Below are 23,421 nucleotides of genomic sequence, written 5' to 3'. Positions count from 1 at the left end.
GGGACATACTGAAAATATTTCCATTAAAATCAGGATCGGGCTTCCCTGGTGGCGCAGTGGTTGAGAGTCCGCCTGCCGATGCAGGGGACACGGGTGCGTGCCCCGGTCCGGGAAGATCCCACGTGCCGCGGAGCGCCTGGGCCCATGAGCCATGGCCGCTGAGCCTGCGCGTCCGGAGCCTGTGCTCCGCAATGAGAGAGGCCACAACAGTGAGAGGCCCGCGTACCACAAAAAAAAAAAAAAAAAAAAAAAAAAATCAGGATCAAGACAGCAATGTCCATTAACTACTACTACTATTACTACTGAACATTCTTCTGGAGGTATTAGGCAATGCATTTAGACAAGATTAAAATATATCAGAAGCATAAAGTTAAACAGCAGAGATTAATTTCACATTTTTTATAGTTGATAATCTAAGAGAATCAACTGAAAACCTATTTTAGTTGCTAAGAGAATTCAGTAGGCGGCTGGGTAAAAATACAGAAATAAATTCCATTTCTAAGGCACTTACAAAGATGAAACATCTAGGAATGAATTGAAGAAATACTCAAGAGCTATGTTTTAAAAACATTAAACACTGAAATACTACTGAGAGGAATAAGAGGAATCAACAAATAGAAAGGCATATCATGTTCTCGAAAGGAAGGCTCGCACCAGAAAGACATGAGGGAGTTTTTTCTTTTCTTTTCTTTTCATTTCTTTTTTCTTTTCTTTTCTACTAGATAAACTGATGTTCATGTGGAAAAACAAATAAGAAAATATGGTTGGGAGAATTTTGAAAAAGGAGGTTAAAAGGAGCCCCATAGATATTAAGATATAAAGCTAAAATATATAATTGGAAGACTGTAGTGCTAGCAAACTAAAAAACCAGATCTAAGAAAGAGAATTGAAAATCCAGAAGTAAATTCAAATTCACACACAAATTGAGTTTATGATAATGGTAGTGTTTTAAATTAGTGAAGAAAAAAATCATTGTTCAATAGATGATTTGGGGGATAACAAGATAATATTTCATAATTATCCAGTAGAAAAATGGTAAGAGAAATGAACAGTTAGTGGAAAATAAGTTACAAATGACTCTTTAACATATGAAAGTGTTCAGTCACAATGAAATGAAAAACTTTACTCACAATAAGAAATGCAAATAAAAATGACATTGAGATACCATTTTTCACCTTTCAGATTGGCAAAGATTAAAATGTTCGCTAGCACAGCGAGGTTAGTATTTGTGTATGAAAATGGCACTTATAAACTGCTGATGTTTAATCTCTATGGAGGACAATTTGACAATATTTATCAAAATAGAGTATATGTATCTTTTGACCCCCAATTTTATTTCTAGCAAATTTTTGTTTGTTTGTTTGTTTTTTGCGGTACGCAGTCCTCTCAATGTTGTGGCCTCTCCCGTTGCGTAGCACGGGCTCCGGACGCACAGGCTCAGCGGCCATGGCTCACGGGCCCAGCCGCTCGGTGGCATGTGGGATCTTCCCGGACCGGGACACGAACCCGTGTCCCCTGCATCGGCAGGCGGACTCTCAACCACTGCTCCACCAGGGAAGGCCTCTAGCAAATTTCTGACAGCAATACTTCCATATGTGCAAAACGACATAGGTTACTGTAGAACTGTTTTTAATAGTAAAGATTGGAAATTAATTAAAAATCATCCAAGGGATCTAGTTAAATGGTGCAGATATTGGGATCCCATACAATGAGATACTATGAAGATATAACAATTAAGGAGGACGTTTTGATACCCATATGGAATTATGGCCAAGCTATTTTGATAAATGAAAAAGCCAAAAGGAAAAATATGCAAAGAATTTGCTACCATTTGTGGAAAAAAAGGAGGAAGTTATATATGTGTATATATTTGCTTGAATATGCATAAATCAGTAACAGTAACAGTAACATTGGTTGCTTCCAGGGAGGGGACACCTTGCTGGTTGAGGGGCAGTAGTGAAAGAGAAACATTTCACTGTTTACTCTTTGATACTTTTTGAATTTTGAGCCATGTGAATAAATTACCTACCCCCAAAGAGGAAATAAATAAAGTTAAAACTAAAAAAGAAAAGGAAAACTTGACTTATTGTGATTTACACATATGGGGTTTGCTTTATCTCTCACAAAAAGAAGCCCAGAAGTAGGTGTTCACTGACTGTTGGTTCAGCTGCTCAATGATGCCTCACAAGCCAGGCTCTTTCTTTTCTTCCAGGACTTCCATCCTCAGAGAATTGGCTTTTTAGCTCCATGGCTTTTCTTCATGATAGCAAGATGGCTGCCACAGTGCAGGCATCATGTCCTCGCACAAGCATCCCCCAGACATGAAAGAAGGGACAAGGAAAGCCAAAACCTTTTTCCTGATAATGCTTTTTGTCCTGAGAAGGAAGATTTCCCTGTCCATGTCATTGGCCAGGATGGATCCCATGCTTATCCCAAACCAATTCCTAGCAAAGGGTAACGGGTTTACTGGCCCTTGAAATTGGGGGAAGGGCCTCCCATCCTGATATCAAGGAATCTTTGTCCTAGTACAGAAATAGTGTTCTGTTCCTAGGAAAGGTGCAGAAGTCTATTGGGTGGGTAGTAGACAGAGTCCACTCAGCTGTCAATGTGAACCACTCCATCTTTTGAAAAGAGAAATTCTTAATTACCCCAAGACCACATACCGCCACATCTCCCGTTGCACTGCCCTACACTCGATTTCGTCCGTCTCCCTTGTGGACTGCGGCCTTAGCCTCACACTGGCCTCCTGCACCCATGTTGACATTGGCTGGACTCAGTGTTGGCTTTCTGGCCACCCTGTGTCGCAAGCATGACCGTGGCCTGCTCAGTGACCAGGACGTGCGCAGCCCAGTGTCCGGCCCTCTGAGGCGCCCACCCGACTCGCCCCCAGCCCCACTGCCCACCTCTTGTGCCGAGGCTGTGGTCAGGCCTAGTTGGGCACCAACCGAACCGTGTCTGACTTCAATGCCTTCTACCAGGCATGACAGCGACAGCAAGCGGGTGGGGCCAAGAAGGGCTTCTGCTGGGCCGAGACCCGAGACACGCTTCCGTCTTCGTTCTGATCACAGTCTTCATCATCATGGACTTTTTTTCTTAATCGTAGAGCAGAGGGGAGGCGAGCAGCCCCCAGCCAGCATCCCCTACCCCCAAGAACATGGCCTTGCCTGTCATCTTGAACCTGTTGTTTTCTGCTGGGGTCCGAAGGAACTGCTCTCCCCTTCCTGTTCCCCGGCTGGCCAGCTTAGCCATTGACCTACACATCCTTACCCCTCTGGTCCAGGAAAGAGGCTTTTCCATGCCTAAGAAAGAGGCCCCCAATGAAGCATCCCCAAAGCCCGAGAGTGAGGGGTTTCCTGGAGGCTCTGGGGTGCCTGCTTCCAGATGTTGTCAATTTCTGGAACACTTGCTCTGGCTTCCTTGTAAAGTGAGACTCGTCTGCTCCTGCCCCACGTGTGTAGCGTGGGGTCCTCTGTAACCCTGAAACGTGCAATGTGGCCTGTTGTGGCTGCCAAAAGAAAAATTCCGGAGTTGTATGAAACTCGTCTTTCTGTGAGTTCCGCAAGCCGCGGATGAGACCTATTGTAGGGTAAGGATGTGATCTGTGGGAACCTGGCCATTCTTCGGTGGTCAGCCCCAGACCCCACTCCCCCTTCTGTTGGTGGCGTGTGGGAGCGGGAAAGAAAACAAGGTCATGAGCATAAGGAATAAGGCTTCCTGTGCCCATACTTATCTAGCGTATGACGTTGGAGAAGTTCCTCTGTGGGCATGATGGCAGAGGAACAAGTCGTTTGCTCTCTTGAGGTCTGTCACACTTATTATCCATGTTCTAATGGGCTCAGTGGTTAAAATATGATGCCAGTAGAGTCAGGTTTATCCTCAGGACAGTGTGCCTGCCACCTACCTGGTCATCCCTTGACCAGCCGGACCCATCACTAACTGTGCAGCTCATCCCTTCCCAGAAATAGAGCAACAAACCGGGAGTTTGAGTTGCCTGAATGTGGGGAGACCCTACAAGCCAAGTCCTTGAAACATGATGACTTGAGACTGTGGGAACTGGGGGAGTTTGAGTAGACAGGACTGCTGAAGGACACATGGTGTAATTCACTTCCTTATTCAGAGCTGGTTGAGGATTTCTTTTTTTTTTTTTTTTTTTGCTGTACGCGGGCCTCTCACTGTTGTGGCCTCTCCCGTTGTGGAGCACAGGCTCCGGACGCACAGGCTCATCGGCCATGGCTCACGGGCCCAGCCGCTCCGGCATGTGGGATCTTCCCGGACCGGGGCACGAACCCGTGTCTCCTGCATCGGCAGGTGGACTCTCAACCACTGCGCCACCAGGGAAGCCCAAGGATTTCTTTTTTTTTAACCTCTATGCCTAATTGGTGCTAAGCAGTGGGTCATCACTTGGCTAGAGGTGTGACAATCAGCTCTCTTAACCCTGAATCACTGCATGTGGGGCGTGAATTAGCTGTGAGATGGTAGGTACTCTAGTGTGTATGCACTGTTGAGTGTAAAGCCAGGGCAGGGTGGGGGGATAGAAAACCTTTGCGGGACATCTACTATAAGGATGAGCACCTAAGTCTAGGTTCTAAACAAAGTCAGAGGTGCTTTGCTACTATTAATACCAATTTCTGCACTCAGTCTTTTGTGTGAAATCTTTGTATAATTGGGGATAAACCCATAGCTAGTTCAACTTGGTCTCTTGGGAACCATTCTGTTTTCTCTAGCCTTGGAGGTTGGGGGCAAGCTCTTAGTCATGGCTTTACAGTGACCATATGATTCAGTAGTAAAGATTTAAGCCCACTCTGGTTCAGACATGCTGGGCTCAGCGAGCCTTAGTCTGGGGGGAAGGGCATACGTACTTTAAAAAAGAACATTTAATGTTATTGTGTTTCGTTATTTGGAAAACAAGAGGGAAAGTCTGTTGTTTTCAAAACACAAACTACAGGAAGTGAAGCTTAGTAAAATGTACAGAGGCTGGTGATTCTCAACCAAGGAGTTGTGGCATAACAGAGTGTCCCTGGGGCAAGATTCTATCAAAGTTTCCATCAAACGGGGTTGGGGTTCTTTGGGGGTTTGTTTGTAAAAACACTAGTGGTCTGTGATATCTGGACCTTTCTCATGGGCTCTCAAGTTTGTTTTCTCTCAGTGAAGATCACAGCCAAGAACATTCCTTGAGCCCCAGGACATGGAGGTAGATAGAAAATTCCAGAAGGTTTGGGGTGGGGGATGGGGTCCAGACTCTGTGAAACTTCTAGAACATTCCATGCAATTCCAAACAGGGTAGACAATAAAGTTTATAAACCATCCAAAAAAAAAAAAAAAAAGAAAAGACTAGCTGGATTCAGACCTAATTACCCCATTATTAACTACCATTTTATCCGGTAGTTCCATTAGCATCATTTCCTTAAAAAAATTTCCCTCCTTTTATTTTGTTGAAAAGAAAAAGGATAATTTTTTTTTAATCTAAACACCTTGGAACAATGATTAAGGGAATCACGTTGTCTAGTGCTAGGATATGGCAAGAACAGGAGGATTTAACTCTAAAAATACAGCTCACATTATTTACTTCTCAAGAAAGGAAGTTGGATTTAGCACTTTCAAGGTCAGCCTTAAATAACCTTAAATATCCAACCTTATATATCCATATCCAACCTTAAATAACCATCCATATCCAACCTTAAATAACCCTCCCCACTTTGAAGGGTCCCAGCAACAGAATCATAACATTAGACCCAGATGGTGGCCTTTTATGGAAGGAGCGGTTGGCTGGCAGCAGCTCCCCTCACAATCCTTCAACCTAAGACCGAGCAGCATGGCAGATAAATTCTGGGGGCCCAAACCTTTACAAACAACAAGAGAGCTTGAAAGATTTAAAGTTCTTTTTGGGGAAAAAAGAAAATACAGGCATATTTGGAGATGTTGCAAGTTCCGTCCCAGACCGCTACAATAAAGCGAATCACACGAATTTTTGAGTTTCCCACAGCATCTAACAATTATACATATATGTAGTCTATTAAGTGTGCAATAATAGCATTATGTCTAAAAACCAACGTACACGGCTTCATTTAAAAATACTTTATTGCTGAAAAATGCTAACCATCATCAATAATGCAGGGTTGCCACAATTTGTAAACAAACAAACAAACAAAAAAACCCACACACAATACAGCGAGGTAAGCCTGCAAGACAAGAAGAAATAAAGTAAAGGTCACGAGTGCTCCTTCTGGGTTGAAGGAGGCCGGCCTCTATCTCTTCACCAACAGAATGTGAACTTGGCCTCTAAATTTATGTCAATTTATGTCTAAAGTGTGTATCTTTCCCTTCCTCCAACCTTTCGCCAAATACTTTTGCACTTTGCCTTGAGCCTGAGGGTGGGAGAGCTCGCTGAGACTTGATGCTGGTGGGACATGCAGGAGGTCTGATGACTTCAGAAAACCAGCCCATTTTACCCGTTCAGAGAAATTCTCTTTTTACCCAACAGGCCTCTAGAGCCAGCCTAATTGGGGTGGGGGGGGAGGGCGCATGGCAGCCATGTGCAGCTGAACTGGGCAAGTGACTTACCCTCCTGGGCCTCAGTGTCCTCATCTGTTAAATGGGAAGAGTCATGGTACCTACCTCCTGGGGCGGGTGTGCAGGTTGCATAAGGTCACGTTGCACAGCATTGAGAACACTGCCTGCCACGCCGTCAGTGATTGCTGGCCAATACTGTCATCACCTGAACTCCATATCCCGGCCTCTTACACAAATACCTTGTGGGATTATATTTCACAGCTTTGACCTGTGCCTTTGACATGGCCCCGGTGGAATAGTGTTCCTCTGTAAATCCCAAGGGACTTCTCTAGTGGTCCAGGGGTTAAGACTCCGCACTTTCCTTTTTTTTCTAATTTTATAAATTTATTTATTTATTTATTTATGGCTGTGTTGGGTCTTCGTTGCTGCGCACGGGCTTTCTTTTAGTTGCGTCGAGCGGGGGCTACTCTTCATTGCGGTGCGCGGGCTTCTCATTGTCACGGCTTCTCTTGTTGCGGAGCATGGGGTGTAGGTGCGTGGGCTTCAGTAGTTGTGGCACGTGGGCTCAGTAGTTGTGGCGCATGGGCTCTAGAGCGCAGGCTCAGTAGTTGTGGCGCACGGGGTTTGTTGCTCTGTGGCATGTGGGATCTTCCTGGGCCAGGGCTCGAACCCGTGTCCCTTGCATTGGCAGGCAGATTTTTAACCACTGCGCCACCAGGGAAGCCCAAGACTCCGCACTTTCAAATGCGCAGGTTCGATCCCTGGTCAGGGAACTAGAATCCCATATGCCGTGTGGCACGGCCAAAAAAAAAAAAAAAATCCCACAGAAATCAATGATCTAGGTCTCAGTCTCCTCTTTATTTGCATGTGGTTACAATTCATAAATACACTCACCGTTTTCCTCCCCCTCCAAAGTTCTCCCGTATACCTAAAACCCCACCCAAGCCCCTGGTTATAAGGATTCCCTTTCCTGTCTAGAAGGGGAGGGTGGTCCTCCCTGTCACTCCATCTTCACGTAGCGTCTCCCTCAATCCATTTGAAGTGTGGGCCCTCGAAGGGCCTCTGAAGCTTGGGGATGACGGGCATCACAAATCCGCCAGAGGTCCCGGCCATGTCCTTGAGTGACCATGTGGCTGGCTCCCTTCCGTGCCATGTTTGGGGTACAGATGCCAGGGGGGCGGCAGTTAGCGTCACATGTGCTGTCCGTGCCTGAGGCTGAGCTGGTGCTGCCCCAGTGGGCAGGGGGTCTGCAGTGGAGTCCCGGGCCTGCTCGGGCGGTGGTGAGAGTCCTGCGGGGGCACCATTCCCAGCCAGTGCTGGCCCTGCTCTCAGAGACGCGTCTGAGCCCCGGCCCCTCGGGGTCCAGCTCTCGGGGCCCTACCCAGGCCCTTGGTCAGTCCTGTGCGGGGAGGGCGGCCTCGAGGAGGAGGCGCTCTCAGGCCTCCCTTCTCCTGGCTTCTCCAGACAACACCAGGCGTGGGTGACAAATTGGGTCCTTGGCCCCGTTAGGGGGTGTGGCACCCCAGTGTCTCTGTCTCAGCCAGGTGCCAAGCTTTGCCATCCTCCTGGTAGGGTGTGGAGAGCCCGGGAGGGTTAGGGGCACCCTCTTCAGGGATGGGGTACGGAGGCTCTGGAGGAGCGGGGGTGTCTCCGGGGCCCCGTGCTCCCCCCAGTACTGGCCCGTTGTAGATGTAGATGTTGCCGGTGACAGTCACAGACCCGCCGGTGACGTGAATGCCATTGGTGCCTGTGGGAAGGAAGGCGGAGTAAGGAGTGAGGGGCAAGTTTGAGGGGAAGGCCTGTGTGACCCCAGCATCGGACTCCAGCTTCCCCAGGGCCCCTGTCCGCCATCGCCATTTCCGCTCTGTCCCCCTCCATCGGCGTTCTTGAGCTCTGTGTTTATTCCTTTGTTTCTTGGTTTTCAGTCTCTTCCCTGCTCTGGAGTCGGAACGCTCTGGCTGCTGGAGCTTCCTCTTGCACCAGGGTTAGTCTCCTCATTTCTGCCTGGCTCACACTCTCTCTCCCTGCCCACCCTCCCTCCCCACCCACTCTGCTCCCTGCGCCTGCCCCAGGCTCACCGTGGGCCACCTGGCCTTGCTCTGGGAGCTCAGCCTCCAGCTCCCTGGCCTGGCTCAGAGGACTCTGCTGTTGTAGCGCCTCTTCCTCCAAACCTGGGGACGCCGGGAGCCCGGCCGAAGCTGGGGTCAAGTCTCCAGAGGTGGGCAGAAGTGGCTCTACCAGGTCAGGGTACTGTGGGTTGACCCTCGGGGGCTCCCAGCTTCCTTCAGCAGTATTTGATTCCTCTCCCTGCAGGACAGAGGCCGAGAACCAAGCAGTGACGTGGGCCTCAGACCCCATCTTTCTTTAATTCCTCCCCCCTCCCCACCCCACGCTTAGGCAGCTCAGTGCCCTCTTCTGCTCCTATTCAGGCTCCCTGCCCCAGGGCCTTTGCACCTGATGTTTCCCCAGCTCCTGGAGCACTTTCCTCGATACATCCCGACGGCTGGCTCCCTGTGTTCTTCAGCTCTCTGCTCAAATATCAGCTGATCACAGAGGCCCTCTCTGTCCACTCTAAGATAATATACCCTCGTCTGTTGCCACTGTCACTGTCCCCCTACCATGCTTTATTTAGCAATTATCACTCCCTGAGGTACAGCTGTCTAGCTTTATTCTGGCTCCACTGGTTTGTAACTCTGGGAGGACAGACACTTTGCTTTGCTCACTGCTGTTTCCACTGTGCCTTGAACAGTGCCTAGCACACCGTGTGCTTGATGAATTATTAGTTGAATGAATGAATGGTTGTTGAAGCGGCAGACTCTTTTCCTGCCTGCCCCCCACCTGGTTCACCTGTCCCCCCTGCCCCTCCTTGCTGCCTCCTCAGCCTTCCCCATTACCTCTGGGTGCCTCTTGAGCAGGGATCCTGCAATAGAAAATGAAAGGGCAGGCCTCAGACCCCCAGGCTCTCCCCCTCCACACAAGCCATGATATGGCACTGCTCACCCTGGGCTCCCCACAAGGATCAGGTTATCATTACCCTTATCTCCAGCCTCAGAGTGGGGGGCAGGATGGAGGTGATGTCTATGTGGGGGGCAGGTGCTGGGCGTCTTGGGGGTTTGGAGGTGCAGAAGGGTCATCCCTGGGGGAGCTGAATATTCCCTCCAGCCCCCCTCCCCCATCTAGGTAGGCACAGACCCAGGCCCTGCATCCCTGCCTGCACCCTGCTCCTTCCTACCCAGCTTTCTGCAGAGAGAGGGGTGGCTCTTCCAGGTGCAGGCGAACACAGTGGTGAGAAGCAGCAAGGAGACCAGCGGCAGCAAGACGGCCAGCACCAGCATCGTTCCTGCAGGACGGCAGACAGGACGGGGCATGAGGGCCCGAGGCGGCTGGGGGGTGGGCAGTTAAGGAAGAGCTCTCCAGTTCTCAAGTCACCCGGGCAGAAAAGGGAGAGCAGCTTTCCCCTTCCGGCCCCACTACAGTTCCTAAAGGAGGAGTTGGAGAAACTTCCCTCGGGTTACAGAGAAGGGGCACTAAGCCTGACTAGTGGGGGGACCTCCTGACAGCCAGCAGAAACTCTGCCGCAGATGGAGACGTTTGGGGTGGATGCGGGTGGCCACCGGCACGGGGGCAGCCTTGCGGGTGAGGACAGGCACTTGGGCAGTCGGTCTGCAAGGGCTGAAAGTGGGAGTGGGAAGCAATAAGGGAGGTGGGGAGTCTGTAAGCAGACTCAGGCCACAGGGTGAAGTCATGTCTCTGTGGACTTGACCATCTTACAGAGAGACCCACAGCTGCGGGAGCTGAGGTTGTCCTTCTGCAGCTGTGGAGGTGTTTACAGGGGTGACGGAGTCGGGATCCTGGCTTCTGAACTCTGCCTGTGGCTACCTGGCAGTGGAGGGCTGCCCGGTCTCCACCCGCGGCTCAGGGCAGGTCCCGGGAGGGAGGGAAGCAGAGGCTGGGTTTCTCAGGTGCCCACATGTAGCCATGGTAACTGCTGCCTTCCTATGGGCCTCATGCTGCCGTCAACAGCATGGAGTCTACCATGCCCGTCGCCTGTGTCACCTGTGCCTGAGGAAGATGGGGAGCACTTGGACATTTGCACACTGGGAGTTTGCCCTTTGTGATCGTCTAATTCCATGGCCTAAGGGAGTCCAGAATGGGAGGTGTGGGCAAAAACTAGACCCAGAGTCTTGGACACCTGGGCTCCTGCCCAGTTGTGTATTTTTCATATAAAAATGAGATTAGCTTACATACTCTCTAAAATTCCAGCTCTAAAATGCCTATCGTTTTTGATACACAGTTAGAAATTAATACGAGGATGTGGAAAATATTTATGATATAGTTGAATGAAAAATTAAGTTACAAATGACTGTACTTTTAGGAAAATAATTATTTTTTTCTATTGCACAGAAAAATGTATGGGAAGATATATTCAAAAGTGTTGAGTGTGGGGCTTCCCTGGTGGCGCAGTGGTTAAGAATCTGCCTGCCAATGCAAGGGACACGGGTTTGAGCCCTGGTCCGGGAAGATCCCACATGCCGTGGAGCAACTAAGCCTGTGCGCCACAACTACTGAGCCTGTGCTCTAGAGCCCGTGAGCCACAACTACTGAGCCCACGCGCCACAACTCCTGAAGCCTGCACGCCTAGAGCCTGTGCTCCCCAACAAGAGAAGCCAGTGCACCGCAATGAGAAGCCCGTGCACCGCAAAGAACGGCAGTCCCCGCTCACTGCAACTAGAGGAAGCCTGTGCACAGCAACGAAGACCCAACGCAGCCAAAAATTTAAAAATAAATAAATTAATTAATTAAAATGAAAAAAAAGAAAGTGTTGAGTGGATATGCTAGGTGATGGTTCTGTGGGTGAGGTTTGGTTTTGTTTATCTGAATTTTCTGCAGTCTGCAAGTATTACGGCATGGGCTTTGGAGAAAGAGAGACTTAGAATAGGTCTTCGTAACACCAGTTACCACATGGATGATCTTGGGCAAGTCACCTAACCTCTCTGGGACGCGGTTTCCTCATCTAGTCAGTGAGGATAATAATAAGACTATTTCATAGGATCATTGTGAGGGTCAAATGAGTTATCGAAAGTCAAGTGTTCACAGAGTGCCTGACGCGCTAGCTCTCAATAAGTGGAAGCTATGATTATAAATACTTGGTAATTTTTTAAAGTTAAGGAAATAAACTTTCCCCTGATTAATAACAACCACAGTCATTAGAAACATCCTGTAATCCTCTATTAGGCGAGGAAACCAATGACTCCACAGAAAAGACCAAGAAAGCATCAAGTGTAGAATCTTCTCTCGAGTAACTAGAGACATCCAGTCTAGTAAATGGATTATGTGATGGTGGCATGTCCAAAACGATGACGGTGATGTCAGTTACAATTACATCTCCATGTGGGTGTACTTATTACGTATAACTTATAAGTCATGTGTAGGACATATAACTTAAAAAGTGTGTGTGTATGTTTGTGTGTGATTAACCTGGCCCAGGGATACTCCAATTTCCCTTTGAGGAGCTTTTCTTCTTGCCTCAATTCTGACTGGAAAGGATTCATCATTTCCCCGTTCTTTTAGATGGCTAGAATTAAGGCATCTTCCCAGATGCCCCCTGCCCCTGCCCCTGGCCCCTCACCTGGCGTCTCGGAGGGCTCTGGCGGATTTCTGCAGCTGGTGTCAGACCGGGAGGTGCCTGGCGCTGCCTCTACGAGGCCCTGGTCCTCACACCTGTGGAGGAAAGAGCCCAGCTCAGGTGGGCTCCTGGCGGTAAGTGGGAGGCGGTCCGTGGAGCTGAGCAGTGGATGGGGCTGTCAGCAGCTGGGGCTGGGAGGGTGGGAGGAACACGGACCTGGCACCCTCACCTGGTGTGGGGCTGGCAGCGGGCGCTGGGGGAGGAGGTGTTCTGGAAGTGCCCTGCCTTACAGGGAACACAGTTGCTGTTAGCCTTCCTGTCTTCATCTGGCAAGAGAAATGCATGGCCAGCCAGGGTGAGTGGGCAAAGGGAGCCCACTGGATGGCCCCTTCCCTGACCACCCACTGCAATCCGTAGTTTGCAGCATCTTTCCTGATCTCCGAATTGCACGAGCTTCCTCCCAGTGCTGGGAGGACCCCCGAGCCCTGCACCATCCCAGTTTCATTTCTCTGCAGGTCCCTTCTGTGAGCCTTGCTCAGGGAGGGAGAAGAGCCCTGGGGCCTCACCATGGACACAACCCCATGCACCCTGCCCCCTTCAAGATCACCTGCCTCCTCCCCCCACCCCTTTGCCCCCAGTGACCTCTGACCTTTGAGCTCGGCTTCAGTGCCAGGCGGGCAGTGGGAGAGTGACTCGCAGTGTACACACTCAGAGCCCCAAAAGACGCAGAAGAGTCCTGGCTGGCAGCGGCACTGGGTTTTGTGTTTGCTAGTGCAAGGCGTGATCTCCATGAAGCCCAGCACTGGTGGGGAGACAGAGGGCTCAGCAGAGAGGCTGCGCTCCAGGAGATTCCAGCCCCCGTCCCCGCCAGAACACCCCACTCACTCTGGTCACAGGGGCGGCACAGCTGGCAGATGGAGAGATGGTTCCAGTGCTCGTTGTAGGAATTTTCGGGGCACGTGGCACAAGTGGTGTCCTGGTCGGGGCCACATTCGGCCGAGACGTGTGTGCCTAGGATGTGAGCGGGGCAGTGGGAGTGTCAGGGGACTAGGGTTCCCCCATGCCCTCTGCTGCTTGCTGTGTGACCCTGGACCTGTCGCGGTGCCTACACGGGAGGGACGGCCGGTGTCTCTCACTCTCTGTTTCTGCCAGCGGGTACTCCTGGGAGATGGCGTCCACCTTCCGTCTGAGGCAGCGATGTGGGCTGGAGCGCCCTGTAACCCACCTCCCTGTCCCAGACTTCCTGTGGCCCCCGCCACTCACCTGGGGGGCAGCGGGAGCAGCAGACGTGATGCTTGGGCTCGTAGTACTCCGTTTCCCGGTCCCGGCAGGTTTGGTTCTCCGTGCGGTACGGGGGCACCTTCAAGGGGAGATGGAGTGAGGCGAGAAGTATTCAGCAGTCAGCTGGGAAGGGCAGAGGGGCTACAGAGAGGGCGGCCCAGACCCCTCTTCCCTGGCTGAGCCCACCCCCACCCGCTGGCCTGGGCCCCTCCCTCACCAGCTGGGGCTGGGATGCTGCCAGGAGACCCCAGAGGCCCAATATGAGCGGCCCCCAGGCCAGGCCGCAGGGGGAGGCGGCCCACGGCAGGCGCATGGCGGCCAGTCAGCCAGCCGAGCAGATGGGTGGAGGCCTGGGAGGAAGGTGGGAGGCCTGGACGTTCCGGGCAGTGGTGGCAGCAGCCTCCCGAGCCCAGAGGCTGGGACAGGACTCGGCCGACTTGCCCCCGGGGGCCAGAGCGGCCGGGCCTGGCCTGGCCTCCAGGGCTCCAGCGCTGGGCTCAGGAAGTGGGAGTGGAGGAGCCGGCGGGGCGGGGACAGGGAGAGCTGGGAGCCGAGGCAGCTGTCTGTCGCAATCGGGAAGAGGAACAGGCTTGGCTGCCCGACGCAGGGCGGGAGGGGGTGGCGGGGAAAGCACGTGAGGGCAGCGGGGCCGGAACCGGGCCTCCTCCCTTCTTTGGAGGCCTGACTGGAGAGGAGGATGCAGGGACAGGCCAGGCCCAGCCAGTGGGAAAGGGGTAGCAGAGCCAGTGCACACTCCTCGGCTGGGCCCCCGGAAGCCCAGCTGGGAACAGATGGAGTTCCAGACACAGCTGTGTCCAGCTAGCAGGACACCAGATCCGAAAAGTGGATGGGCCTGGACCGTCAAACTTGGAGGGTGCAGAGACCCACCGAGAGCCTCGGCCAGCCAGACCAGCATCTGGGAACCAGAAGTCCTAGCTGGCAGACTGTCTGGACTCCCGGCTTCCCACCCTGTTGTGTGACTTTTGAAGATAAACTACAAAGGAGTCACAGCCAGCCAGCACCCCCTTCCCTGAGTCAGCCCAGCCCACACCCACCTCAGTGGACACGGGTCACCTACGAGATTCTCCAGAGCTTGCAGCGGCCCCTGCTCCCCTGTCCTCAGAGAAGGCAGTAGTGCATAGACCAAGTTCCCATGGGCAGGGCAGCTGGGCTGGGGCGGGGTGGCCACCACCCTCCGTCCCAGCCTCTCACCCAGGAGCCTTTGAATCCCTTTGAGCTGGAGGGAGCTGACAGCCCACCAGACCGGGCCCCTCACATTATGGATGAGGACACAGAGGCCAGGGTGCCATGTAGAGGAGACGGGGATTCCAGGGGTCTCGGTCTGGTCCTTGTCCCTTTTCGTCCCACCATTTCCCTGCAACCCATTAACAGCATCCCAGCCCTTACCCAACCATGCCAGGGTGTCTGGTCTCCAAGTGCCTGTGCTCCTGGCTCACTCCCACCTGTCCTTGAGGGTCACCTGGGCTCTGGGAAGCACCTCCACCCCGGGCTGCCCAGCCTCCCTGCGGACCACTCCCTGTGACCCGCGGCTTACCATCCGCTGGCCGCTGGGCCTTGAGCTCGGCAGCGGCCTGCCCCGGATCTGTAACTCTGGGCTCCCGGAGCTTCACACGGGGTCTGGCACGAACCGCGTGTCCGGTACATATTTATGGACTAAACCGATGATGCCTCGCCAAGTCCCACAGCCAGTCCGTGGCAGAGCCAGCCTAGAGGCCGGGGCTCCGGATGTCTAGGTCCCAGCTCATTCCAGCAACCAGGCTCCCTCCTCGTGACTCAGGGGTGCCTCCCTAAGCATGACGGACTGTCTGGAGAGAGGTCACCTGGGCATCATCCCTGCCCCCTCCTTGGAGGGCTCTGTTCACACATCCTCACCCTGGTTGGTCTGTCTGGCTGGACAGGCTCCTGGTGGAAGAGTGGGAAGTCCAGGTCAGGGGTGTGCCCCTGGTGGGGGGCAGATCACAAAAGGGCGAATCAGCCTGCCTGAGCTATAGACATCTCTCTCCTCTCCTGGTGCAGGCCTAGGACCCGCACTCTGCCGGAGAACATCCGAGGCTGCCTGGGAAGGGAGGAAGTGTCAGAAAGGCACGCGCTGCTCAGGTCAAGAAAATGGGGTCTGGGACTGGACACACCACTGAGCTCTTAAATGCAGAAAGGTCTGTGTGCGCACCTTAGATCCCTTTTTCTATTTATTAACAAAATTTTTAAAATTGAAATTTAGTTGATTTACAATGTTGTATAGGTTTCAGGTGTACAGCAAGGTTATTCAGTTATATATATAACTGAACATATATTCAGTTATATGAAATTTGAAGCATACGTATTTTCAGATTTTATTCCATTCTAGTTTTTTTTTTTTAACATCTTTATTGGGGTATAATTGCTTTACAATGGTGTGTTAGTTTCTGCTTTATAACAAAGTGAATCAGTTATACATATACATATGTTCCCATATGTCTTCCCTCTTGCGTCTCCCTCCCTCCCACCCTCCCCATTCTAGTTTATTATAAGATACTGTATACAATTCCCTGTGTTAGACAGTAGATCCTTGTTGCCCATCTATTTTGTATATAGTAGTGTGTATCTGTTAATCTCATACTCCTGATTTATCCTTTCCCCATCTCTTTCCCCTTCGGTGACCATAAGTTTGTTTTCTATGTCTGTGAGTCTGTTTCTGTTTCGTATATAGACTCATCTGTATTATATTTTAGATTCCACATACAAGTGATATCATATAATATTTGTCTTCTTCTGTCTGACTTACTTCACTCAGTATGACAATCTCTTGGTTCATCCATGTTGCTGCAAATGGCAATATTTCATTCTTTTTTATGAGTTATATTCCATTATATATATATATATATATATATATATATATATATATATATATATATATATATATCACATTCTTCTTAAACCAATTGTCTGTTGCTGACAGTTGGGTTGTTTCTATGTCTTGGCTGCTGTAAATAGTGCTGCTATGAGCATTAGAGTTGCACGTATTTTTTCGAATTAGAGTTTTCGTCTTTTCTGGATCTATACCCAGGAGAGAGATTGCCAGATCATATGGTAGCTCTAGGTTTAGTTTTTTTAAGGAAACTCCACACTGTTTTCCATAGTGGCTGCACCAATTTACATTCCCACCAACAGTGTAAGAGGGTTCCCTTTTCGCCACATCCTCTCCAGCATTTATTATTTGTAGACTTTTAAAAAATTAATTAATTAATTTTTTGGCTGTGTTGGGTCTTTGTTGCTGCGCGCGGGCTTTCTCTAGTTGCGGCGAGCGGGGGCTGCTCTTCGTTGCAGTACGCGGGCTTCTCATTGCAGTGGCTTCTCTTTGTTGCGGAGCATGGGCTCTAGGCACTCGGGCCTCAGTAGTTGTTGCACGCGGGCTCAGTAGTTGTGGCTCATGGGCTTAGTTGCTCCGTGGCATGTGGGATCTTCCCAAACCAGGGCTCGAGCCCGTGTCTCCTGCATTGGCAGGCGGATTCTTAACCACTGTGCCACCAGGGAAGTCCCATTATTTGTAGACTTTTTGATGATGGACATTCTGACTGGTGTGAGGTGATACCTTATAGTGGTTTTGATTTGCCTTTCTCTAATAATTAGCGATGTTGAGCATCTTTTCATGGGCCTGTTGGCCAACTGTGTGTCTTCTTTGGAAAAAAGTCTATTTAGGTCTCTTTTTTTTATTATTAGCATGGAAATCACGCATAATTTATACATATGGAAAAGAGGAGACAATAGTACTGTCAACTCCCAGCCTCAACTCAGGTGGGTCTTATTTCTCCCATAGAACCCTCTCCTACTCTTCTAATCTTCTCTTAATTATTTTGAAGCAAATCCCAGACATATATTATTTCACTTGAAAATATTTTAAGATTTTACTCAAAGACAGGGACTCTTTTTCCTTTAATTGAAGAATAACCTATAAACAATGAAATGCATAAAGTAAACTAATCTTATGTGTACAGATCAATGAATTTTCACTTTTGTGTATTCCTGTGTATCTCCCAGAATACTTCCAGCACCCCAAAATGTTCCTGCACGCCCTTTCCAGGCAAAGCTCCCTGCATCACAGGTAAGCACCATCTCAGATCCTTTTAGCTCCAGCAGTCTGAACTATATTCTTTCTGCTGCTAGCATGAGCTGTCACTTCAGCTTTCAAGGACTCTCTGCATCCTATGGAAAGAGCCCTAAGATCTGGACTTTAATCTTGGCCCCATCACTTCACCTCTCTGGGTCTCTTTTTTTGTGCCAAATCAACTGCTGCTTTGCTTGCAGCTCTGATCTGTTCTCCACCCTTCCCCTGCTCTGTTCTGTTCCCTATTGGGAACTACATTTCCCAGAGTGCTTTTCCCCCTGGCTTCCCTGTAGGCTCAGCCAGTGGGAAGACAGGTGGGTGGAGGACAATTTGGTGGGAAGAGGGAAGAAGCCAGGCGATTCCTCTGCTTCTCTGCTTTCTGACACGGCACGCAACTGGTTGTGTTGCTTCCTTCCATCCTTCCACTATCCCATCCCCTGCCAGGCAGCCCCCACTATTTAGTTCCTGCCAAATAGCTCTGGAGGCTTCTGGGTCTGTAAGGCTTCTGTATAAGTTTGTCTTTCCAGCCCTAGAGAGGTAGCTGCTTCCTGCTTTGCTATTTTCTGGGTTGCCTTGCTGTCCCCCACTGGCTTCTCAGCATTTCCATCAACCATGTACCAATTCTCTGTGTTAAGTTTCTTCCATTTGAAAGACATAGAACGTTTCCTCTTTCTGGACACTGATGGACAAATCTCATCCATGAATGGTGATTATGCCTGCCCTGCCTTCTCCGGGAGGGTGAGGGGAGCCTCACAAGGCGAGGCGTCCATGAACTCTTCACGGGCAGACATTGTCTCTGCTTCTTCCCTTTCGTGTTCTTCATCGGCTTCCTTGAGGTTTTGCTGATTTCCGTGGGGCAACACCAGACCCTGACTGAGTGCCCCATAGACCCCCAGAGTGTGTGGGAGTGAGGCTCTTCTCCAGGCCCTCTCCAGAGGGGGTTGCTGGGAGATCCTTCTTCCCAGAGGCCCACGGGAATCCAAAAGGAGGGTTTATGGGAATGGATTTTTTTTTTTTTTGGTTTTTATTAGAGTATAGTTGATATACAATGTTGTGTTAGTTTCTGCTGTATAGCAAAGTGAATCAGTTGTACATATACATAGATCCACTCTTTTTTAGACTTTTTTCGCATATAGGTCATTACAGAGTATTGAGTAGAGTTCCCTGTGCTAGCCAGTAGATCCTTATTAGTTAGCTATTTTATATAGAGTAGTGTGTGTATGTCAGTCCCAATCTCCCAATTTATCTCTCCCCCTCCTTTCCCCCTGTGGATTCTTCTAAATACTCTTCTTTCTCCCATACTGCTCTCAACCAGCTGCTGTCCTTGAATAGGGTCTGGTAAACACTGAGAAATGTGTAATCGATGAGGGTCATCCTTCTCCAGAATATTTTCACTGGGGACAATCCCTCAGCCCAACTGGGTGATTTTCTCAACTGGGGTGATTTTGCCCCCTAGAAGACATTTGGCAATATTTGGAGGAGTTTTTGGTTGTCACAATTCAGGGGGTACTATTGGTATCTAGTCGGTAGAGGCCAGGGATGCTGTTAAACATCGTACAGTGCACAGGACACGGCCGCAACGAAGAATTATCCAAGTGTCAGTAGTGCCAAGGTTGAGAAATTCAGCCTTAATCCAAAGGAATAAACCTCAAATGGTGAACTTCTAGGCATCGTGCCAGGGGATTGGACCAAGAGTGGCAGGGAGGGATTTTCTGGAACATCATTTTCGATGAAAGAGAAATTCATACTACATAAGCGCAGGTAAAAGGACACTGTTTTCCACAGTGGGCAGCCCAGTGTGGAGAGGCTAATTAGCTCTAAGCAGTAAGAATAAAAATTTACAATTACTTGAGTGACTCCTTTTCACCCTAGAAAGGATAGAGACTGAAATGAAAAGGGGAAGGAAATTTAGATAAATTAACAAAACACAAATTAATGGGTACTCAGAGGAAATTAGGATGTTGGATGTTCTGAGGATATCTTCATTTATTTTTTTAATTTTTAAAACATTCATGGGACTTCCCTGGGGGCGCAGTGGTTCAGAATCCGGCTGCCATTGCAGGGGACATGGATTCGATCCCTAGTCTGGGAAGATCCCCCACACCGCGGAGCAACTAAGGCCGTGCGCCGCAACTACTGAGCCTGCACTCTGGAGTTCGCGAGCCACAACTACTGAAGCCCACGGGCCTAGAGCCCGTGCTCCACGGCAGGAGAAGCCACCGCAATGAGAAGTCCGCACACCGCAAGGAAGAGTAGCTCCCGCTCGCCACAACTAGAGAAAGCCCGCGTGCAGCAACGAAGATCCAATGCAGCCAAAAATCAGTTCTGTATTTCTCTACTTATAATGGTGACTTACGACTATTTCTAGATAATGAAACAAATCTTTTTGTCCTGCCCAAGTGACTCCAAATTTACTCCTTTTTTAGTAGCTTAATAGCTTTATCCTTTGCATTTGAAAGTAAACTTCAAAAGGGGTAAGAGCAATCTTTAGAATTTAATTTGTATCTATGTTATACCTAGTATAGTGCTTCAGACAATAAACTGATTAAAATTGTTAACGGAAAAAAAAATGTAGTCTAGTTGATTTACAATGTTGTGTTAGTTTCTGCTGTACAGCAAAGTGATTCAGTTTTACACATATACACATTCTTTTCCATTATGGTTTATCACAGGATATTGAATATATATTGAATATATTCCCTGTGCTCTCTAGTAGGACTCCGTTGTTTATTCATCCTATGTATACTAGTTTGCATCTGCTAATCCCAAACTTCAATCCATCCCTCCCCCACCACCACCCTTTGGCAACCACAAGTCTGTTCTCTATGTCTGTGAGTTTGTTTTGTAGATAAGTTCGTTTGTGTCAAATTTTAGATTTGAGGATACTTTCTCATAGCACAACACTCTCTGTCAAAGATATACCTTGAGTCTTACCCAAGATGCTAATTCTGCTGTCTTCTGCAGAATGGGGTAGTCAACAAAGAGTGGCCACTAGACCCTGGGGCCACTGGTAATAAACCTAGTGCCTGTCTTCAGAGAACTCATAATATGATCTGTGCATATGGAAACACACACATACACGCATGCACACATGCACACACTGAGATAAGAGTGTACAGCAGTGCATGTTGGAGCATGGGGGAGAAAGCGATCACTTCCACCATCTCCTGTCCCTGGGGAGCAAGAGGCAGGAAGACCCTCCGAACTCACAACCCTCATTCCACTGCAGACCTTCTAGTCTCCCCTCTCTCCCTGTAGCCTTTGCACAGTTTATGGCCAAACCACAGGGTTAGAGGATAGCCAGTCCTGGGAGGGGGAAGGAAGGGCTGAGGCTCTGGGAGAGGCTGGGGGAGCTTCAAGACAAGACCTACAAGGCCCTGATGACCCCCAGAACAGGCATCCACTTCTCTGGAAGTCAGGGAGCATCACTGAGCTTGGAAAGGGGAAGCTCAGCTCTCAATCTGGCCCCACCCCCAACTCCCAGGGTGATGTGGGCAAGTCACTTTGTTTCTGGGGCCTCAGTTCCCTGATGCATTAAGCAAGGGGCTAGATGCAGAGCCAGCTGGAAAGGGCTTTGGTGACCATCTGGGCTGCCTTACAACCCCACCCCCTCCCTTTCATTGAGAGCCTGGTGGCCCAGAGTGGTAAAGTGTCATTTTGTGGGTTTTCTTACATTCTTTTTTTTTTTTTAATGTTCTTTTCCACTGTGGTTTTTCACAGGAGAAACTATCATTTTCTAAGGCACATAGTTTAAAAGCCAACATGGAAGTCATAGAATAATGCCTAGACCGTGGTCCCATTTATGGAAAAAAACTATATATCTTGTTTTTAAAAAATACATGTAAGTCTATAAAAGCACCCAAAAAAGATGGACATAAATGACAGTGGCTCTCCTGGGCCAAGGCGTGGGAAAGGAATGGGACAGAGGGAGGCTTTTATTGTCCTGTAAACCTCCATGTTGTTGGAAAATTGTGTTGTGAAAAAAACGTGTTCAGGTATTTTTTTCTGCACCTTAAAAGATAATATTTAAAACAGAGCCACGACAAGTGCAGGTCTCAGATTTCTGCTTTTTTCACAACAACAAGCTTGCTCTGGCCCGTTCCAGATCTGGAATGCTGCTGTCTCTAAGCTACCACACCCTGGCAGGTGCTACAGGGACACTGGCGCTCGCTCTCCAGCTCAGCCCAGCCCAGGCCTCTCTATCCTGCTCACTGAGCCCTTGAGAGGAAGACGAAAACTATTTGCAGTGAGGCCTTGGGCCAGTGGTTGGATTTCAGGCACCAGCCAGCAAATAGGAAAGGCAGGGATGTGTCTCTCTGAAACTCTGAGATGGGACAAGCAGGGTGCTGAGTACCCCACCTGTAGGTAGGATGTCCCTTGGGAAGGTGGGGACGGCAGAGAGAGCTTCTCAAGGAGCCTGGGAGATAATCCAGGACACTGATGGCTGGTCAATCCACGGACTCTCTGTGGGAGTGTGTGAACCTTCCTGGTGTTCAAAACCAGGTGCAGGGGAGCCCCGGTTCCCCAAGAGTCTGTGGCTGGTCTCTCTTGGGGTGTACGGCAAAAGCCCTGAGCAGACATCCCCGTGCCGAAGAACAATTCTGCTCTGTCCTTCACTCTACTGCTATTAGGTTTTGTGTGCACAGAACACTGGCTTATCTTTGCGGAGGGCAGTTTCTTCATCTGGAAAATAAAGAAAAAGCCAGCTTTTCCCTTCCAAGGGGAGTTGTCCCCTATACGTGTCAGGGAAGCAATGGGGCGCGTTTGGAATCCTGGTCGACAGCAGCTCTCACTTTAAGAGGCCACAGGAGACGGGCGCAGACAGGGCTGTACCCTGAGCCCGCTTGTTCTGCAAGACCCAGCAGAGATGCCATCTTCTCCGGGAAGCCTTCCTGAGCCCCCCTGGGTGAGTGCCTCTCCCTCCCTCCCCGCCGCCAGGCTCGCTCAGCACTTGGCCTCCGCAGCTGTCGCTAGGACCCTTGTCTTATGCCATCGGGGCCTGCCCTCTCCCACCCAGCTACATCAGCGCTCGGGCTGGGCCCCGGCGCCTGCACATCCCAGGCCTGCTCCTCCAGCAGGCGGGAGAAGCCGGTGGACGCCTCCTGCAGGGACACAGTGGCAGACCTCTCACCCGGCGGTGTGGTTTGCTCTCTGTGCCTCCTGGGCCCTGTTCTGAGGCCTCAGTGTCCGATGCCTTCCCTCTTCACTTGGCACTTCACTATTCCCTTGCTCAGTCGCTTGGGGCAGAGACTTTGGAGGAAAAACACAGCCCCACATTGAGCTTTTCCTTCCTTCCAGGGCTGGTGCGGCCTTGGGCCAGGCCCGGCCTCTTCCTCCGCATCTCCCTGCATGGCCCACATCCCTCCCTGTCTCCTCGGTGCCCCCTGTCCCTGAGCTCCCTGGGCTCCGGGGTTCTGCCCAAGTGCCCTGCCTGGCCCCTTCTCCGAGCACACATTCCTGCAACCCCGTGACCACAACTGGGGACATTACACATTCCTGGCCTGGCAGCCAGTGATGTAAAAAAGAACAGAATGTCCCCAGGGCCCCGCCCAGCCCCCAGCTCCACCTGGGCCCCTCCCTGGGCTGGACAAGGTAGGGGTGCTGGTGAGGAGTCATGAGGGACGAGGCTGGACCAGCTCGGACAGGGAGAAGGGTGCTCTGTGCCTGGTGCCAGGTGGGGCCGCGAGGTGTTCCCACCTCAGTGAGCGGGGAGGGAGGTTGCAGACACGCCTTCTCCTTCCTCTCCAAGGCCTGGGGGTGAGGCTGACGCAGGGGTGCCTCTGCAGGGATTCCCCAGGGAGGGGCCCTGGCTCCTGGAAGCCCGCACAGGGGGGCCTTCCTGCTCTCCTTCAGGGGAGGGGCTGATTTTGGGGCCGGCTCCCTCCTCCTCACTCCCCTTCTC

General features: G+C 50.5%; 1 protein-coding gene across 1 annotated transcript; it reads right to left on the bottom strand.

The window, feature by feature from the left end:
- Positions 1–6,869: 6,869 nt before the first annotated feature.
- On the bottom strand, positions 6,870–13,892 carry LTBR (lymphotoxin beta receptor). Its single transcript, XM_082850322.1, is given in 12 exon segments — positions 6,870–8,014; positions 8,016–8,038; positions 8,040–8,257; positions 8,589–8,817; positions 9,405–9,430; positions 9,743–9,850; positions 12,140–12,231; positions 12,366–12,462; positions 12,786–12,938; positions 13,022–13,147; positions 13,400–13,496; positions 13,635–13,892. Coding segments are annotated over 12 exon segments (1,392 nt in total). The 5' UTR covers positions 13,731–13,892; the 3' UTR covers positions 6,870–7,887.
- Between the last annotated feature and the right edge of the window lie 9,529 nt (positions 13,893–23,421).

The sequence above is a fragment of the Leucopleurus acutus genome (genome assembly GCF_964270905.1).
Source record: "Leucopleurus acutus genome assembly, chromosome: 11".
Taxonomy (NCBI): Eukaryota; Metazoa; Chordata; class Mammalia; order Artiodactyla; family Delphinidae; genus Leucopleurus; species Leucopleurus acutus.
The sequence above is the reverse complement of the archived record's forward strand: the minus strand, read 5'-3'. Positions and strand labels throughout refer to the sequence as shown.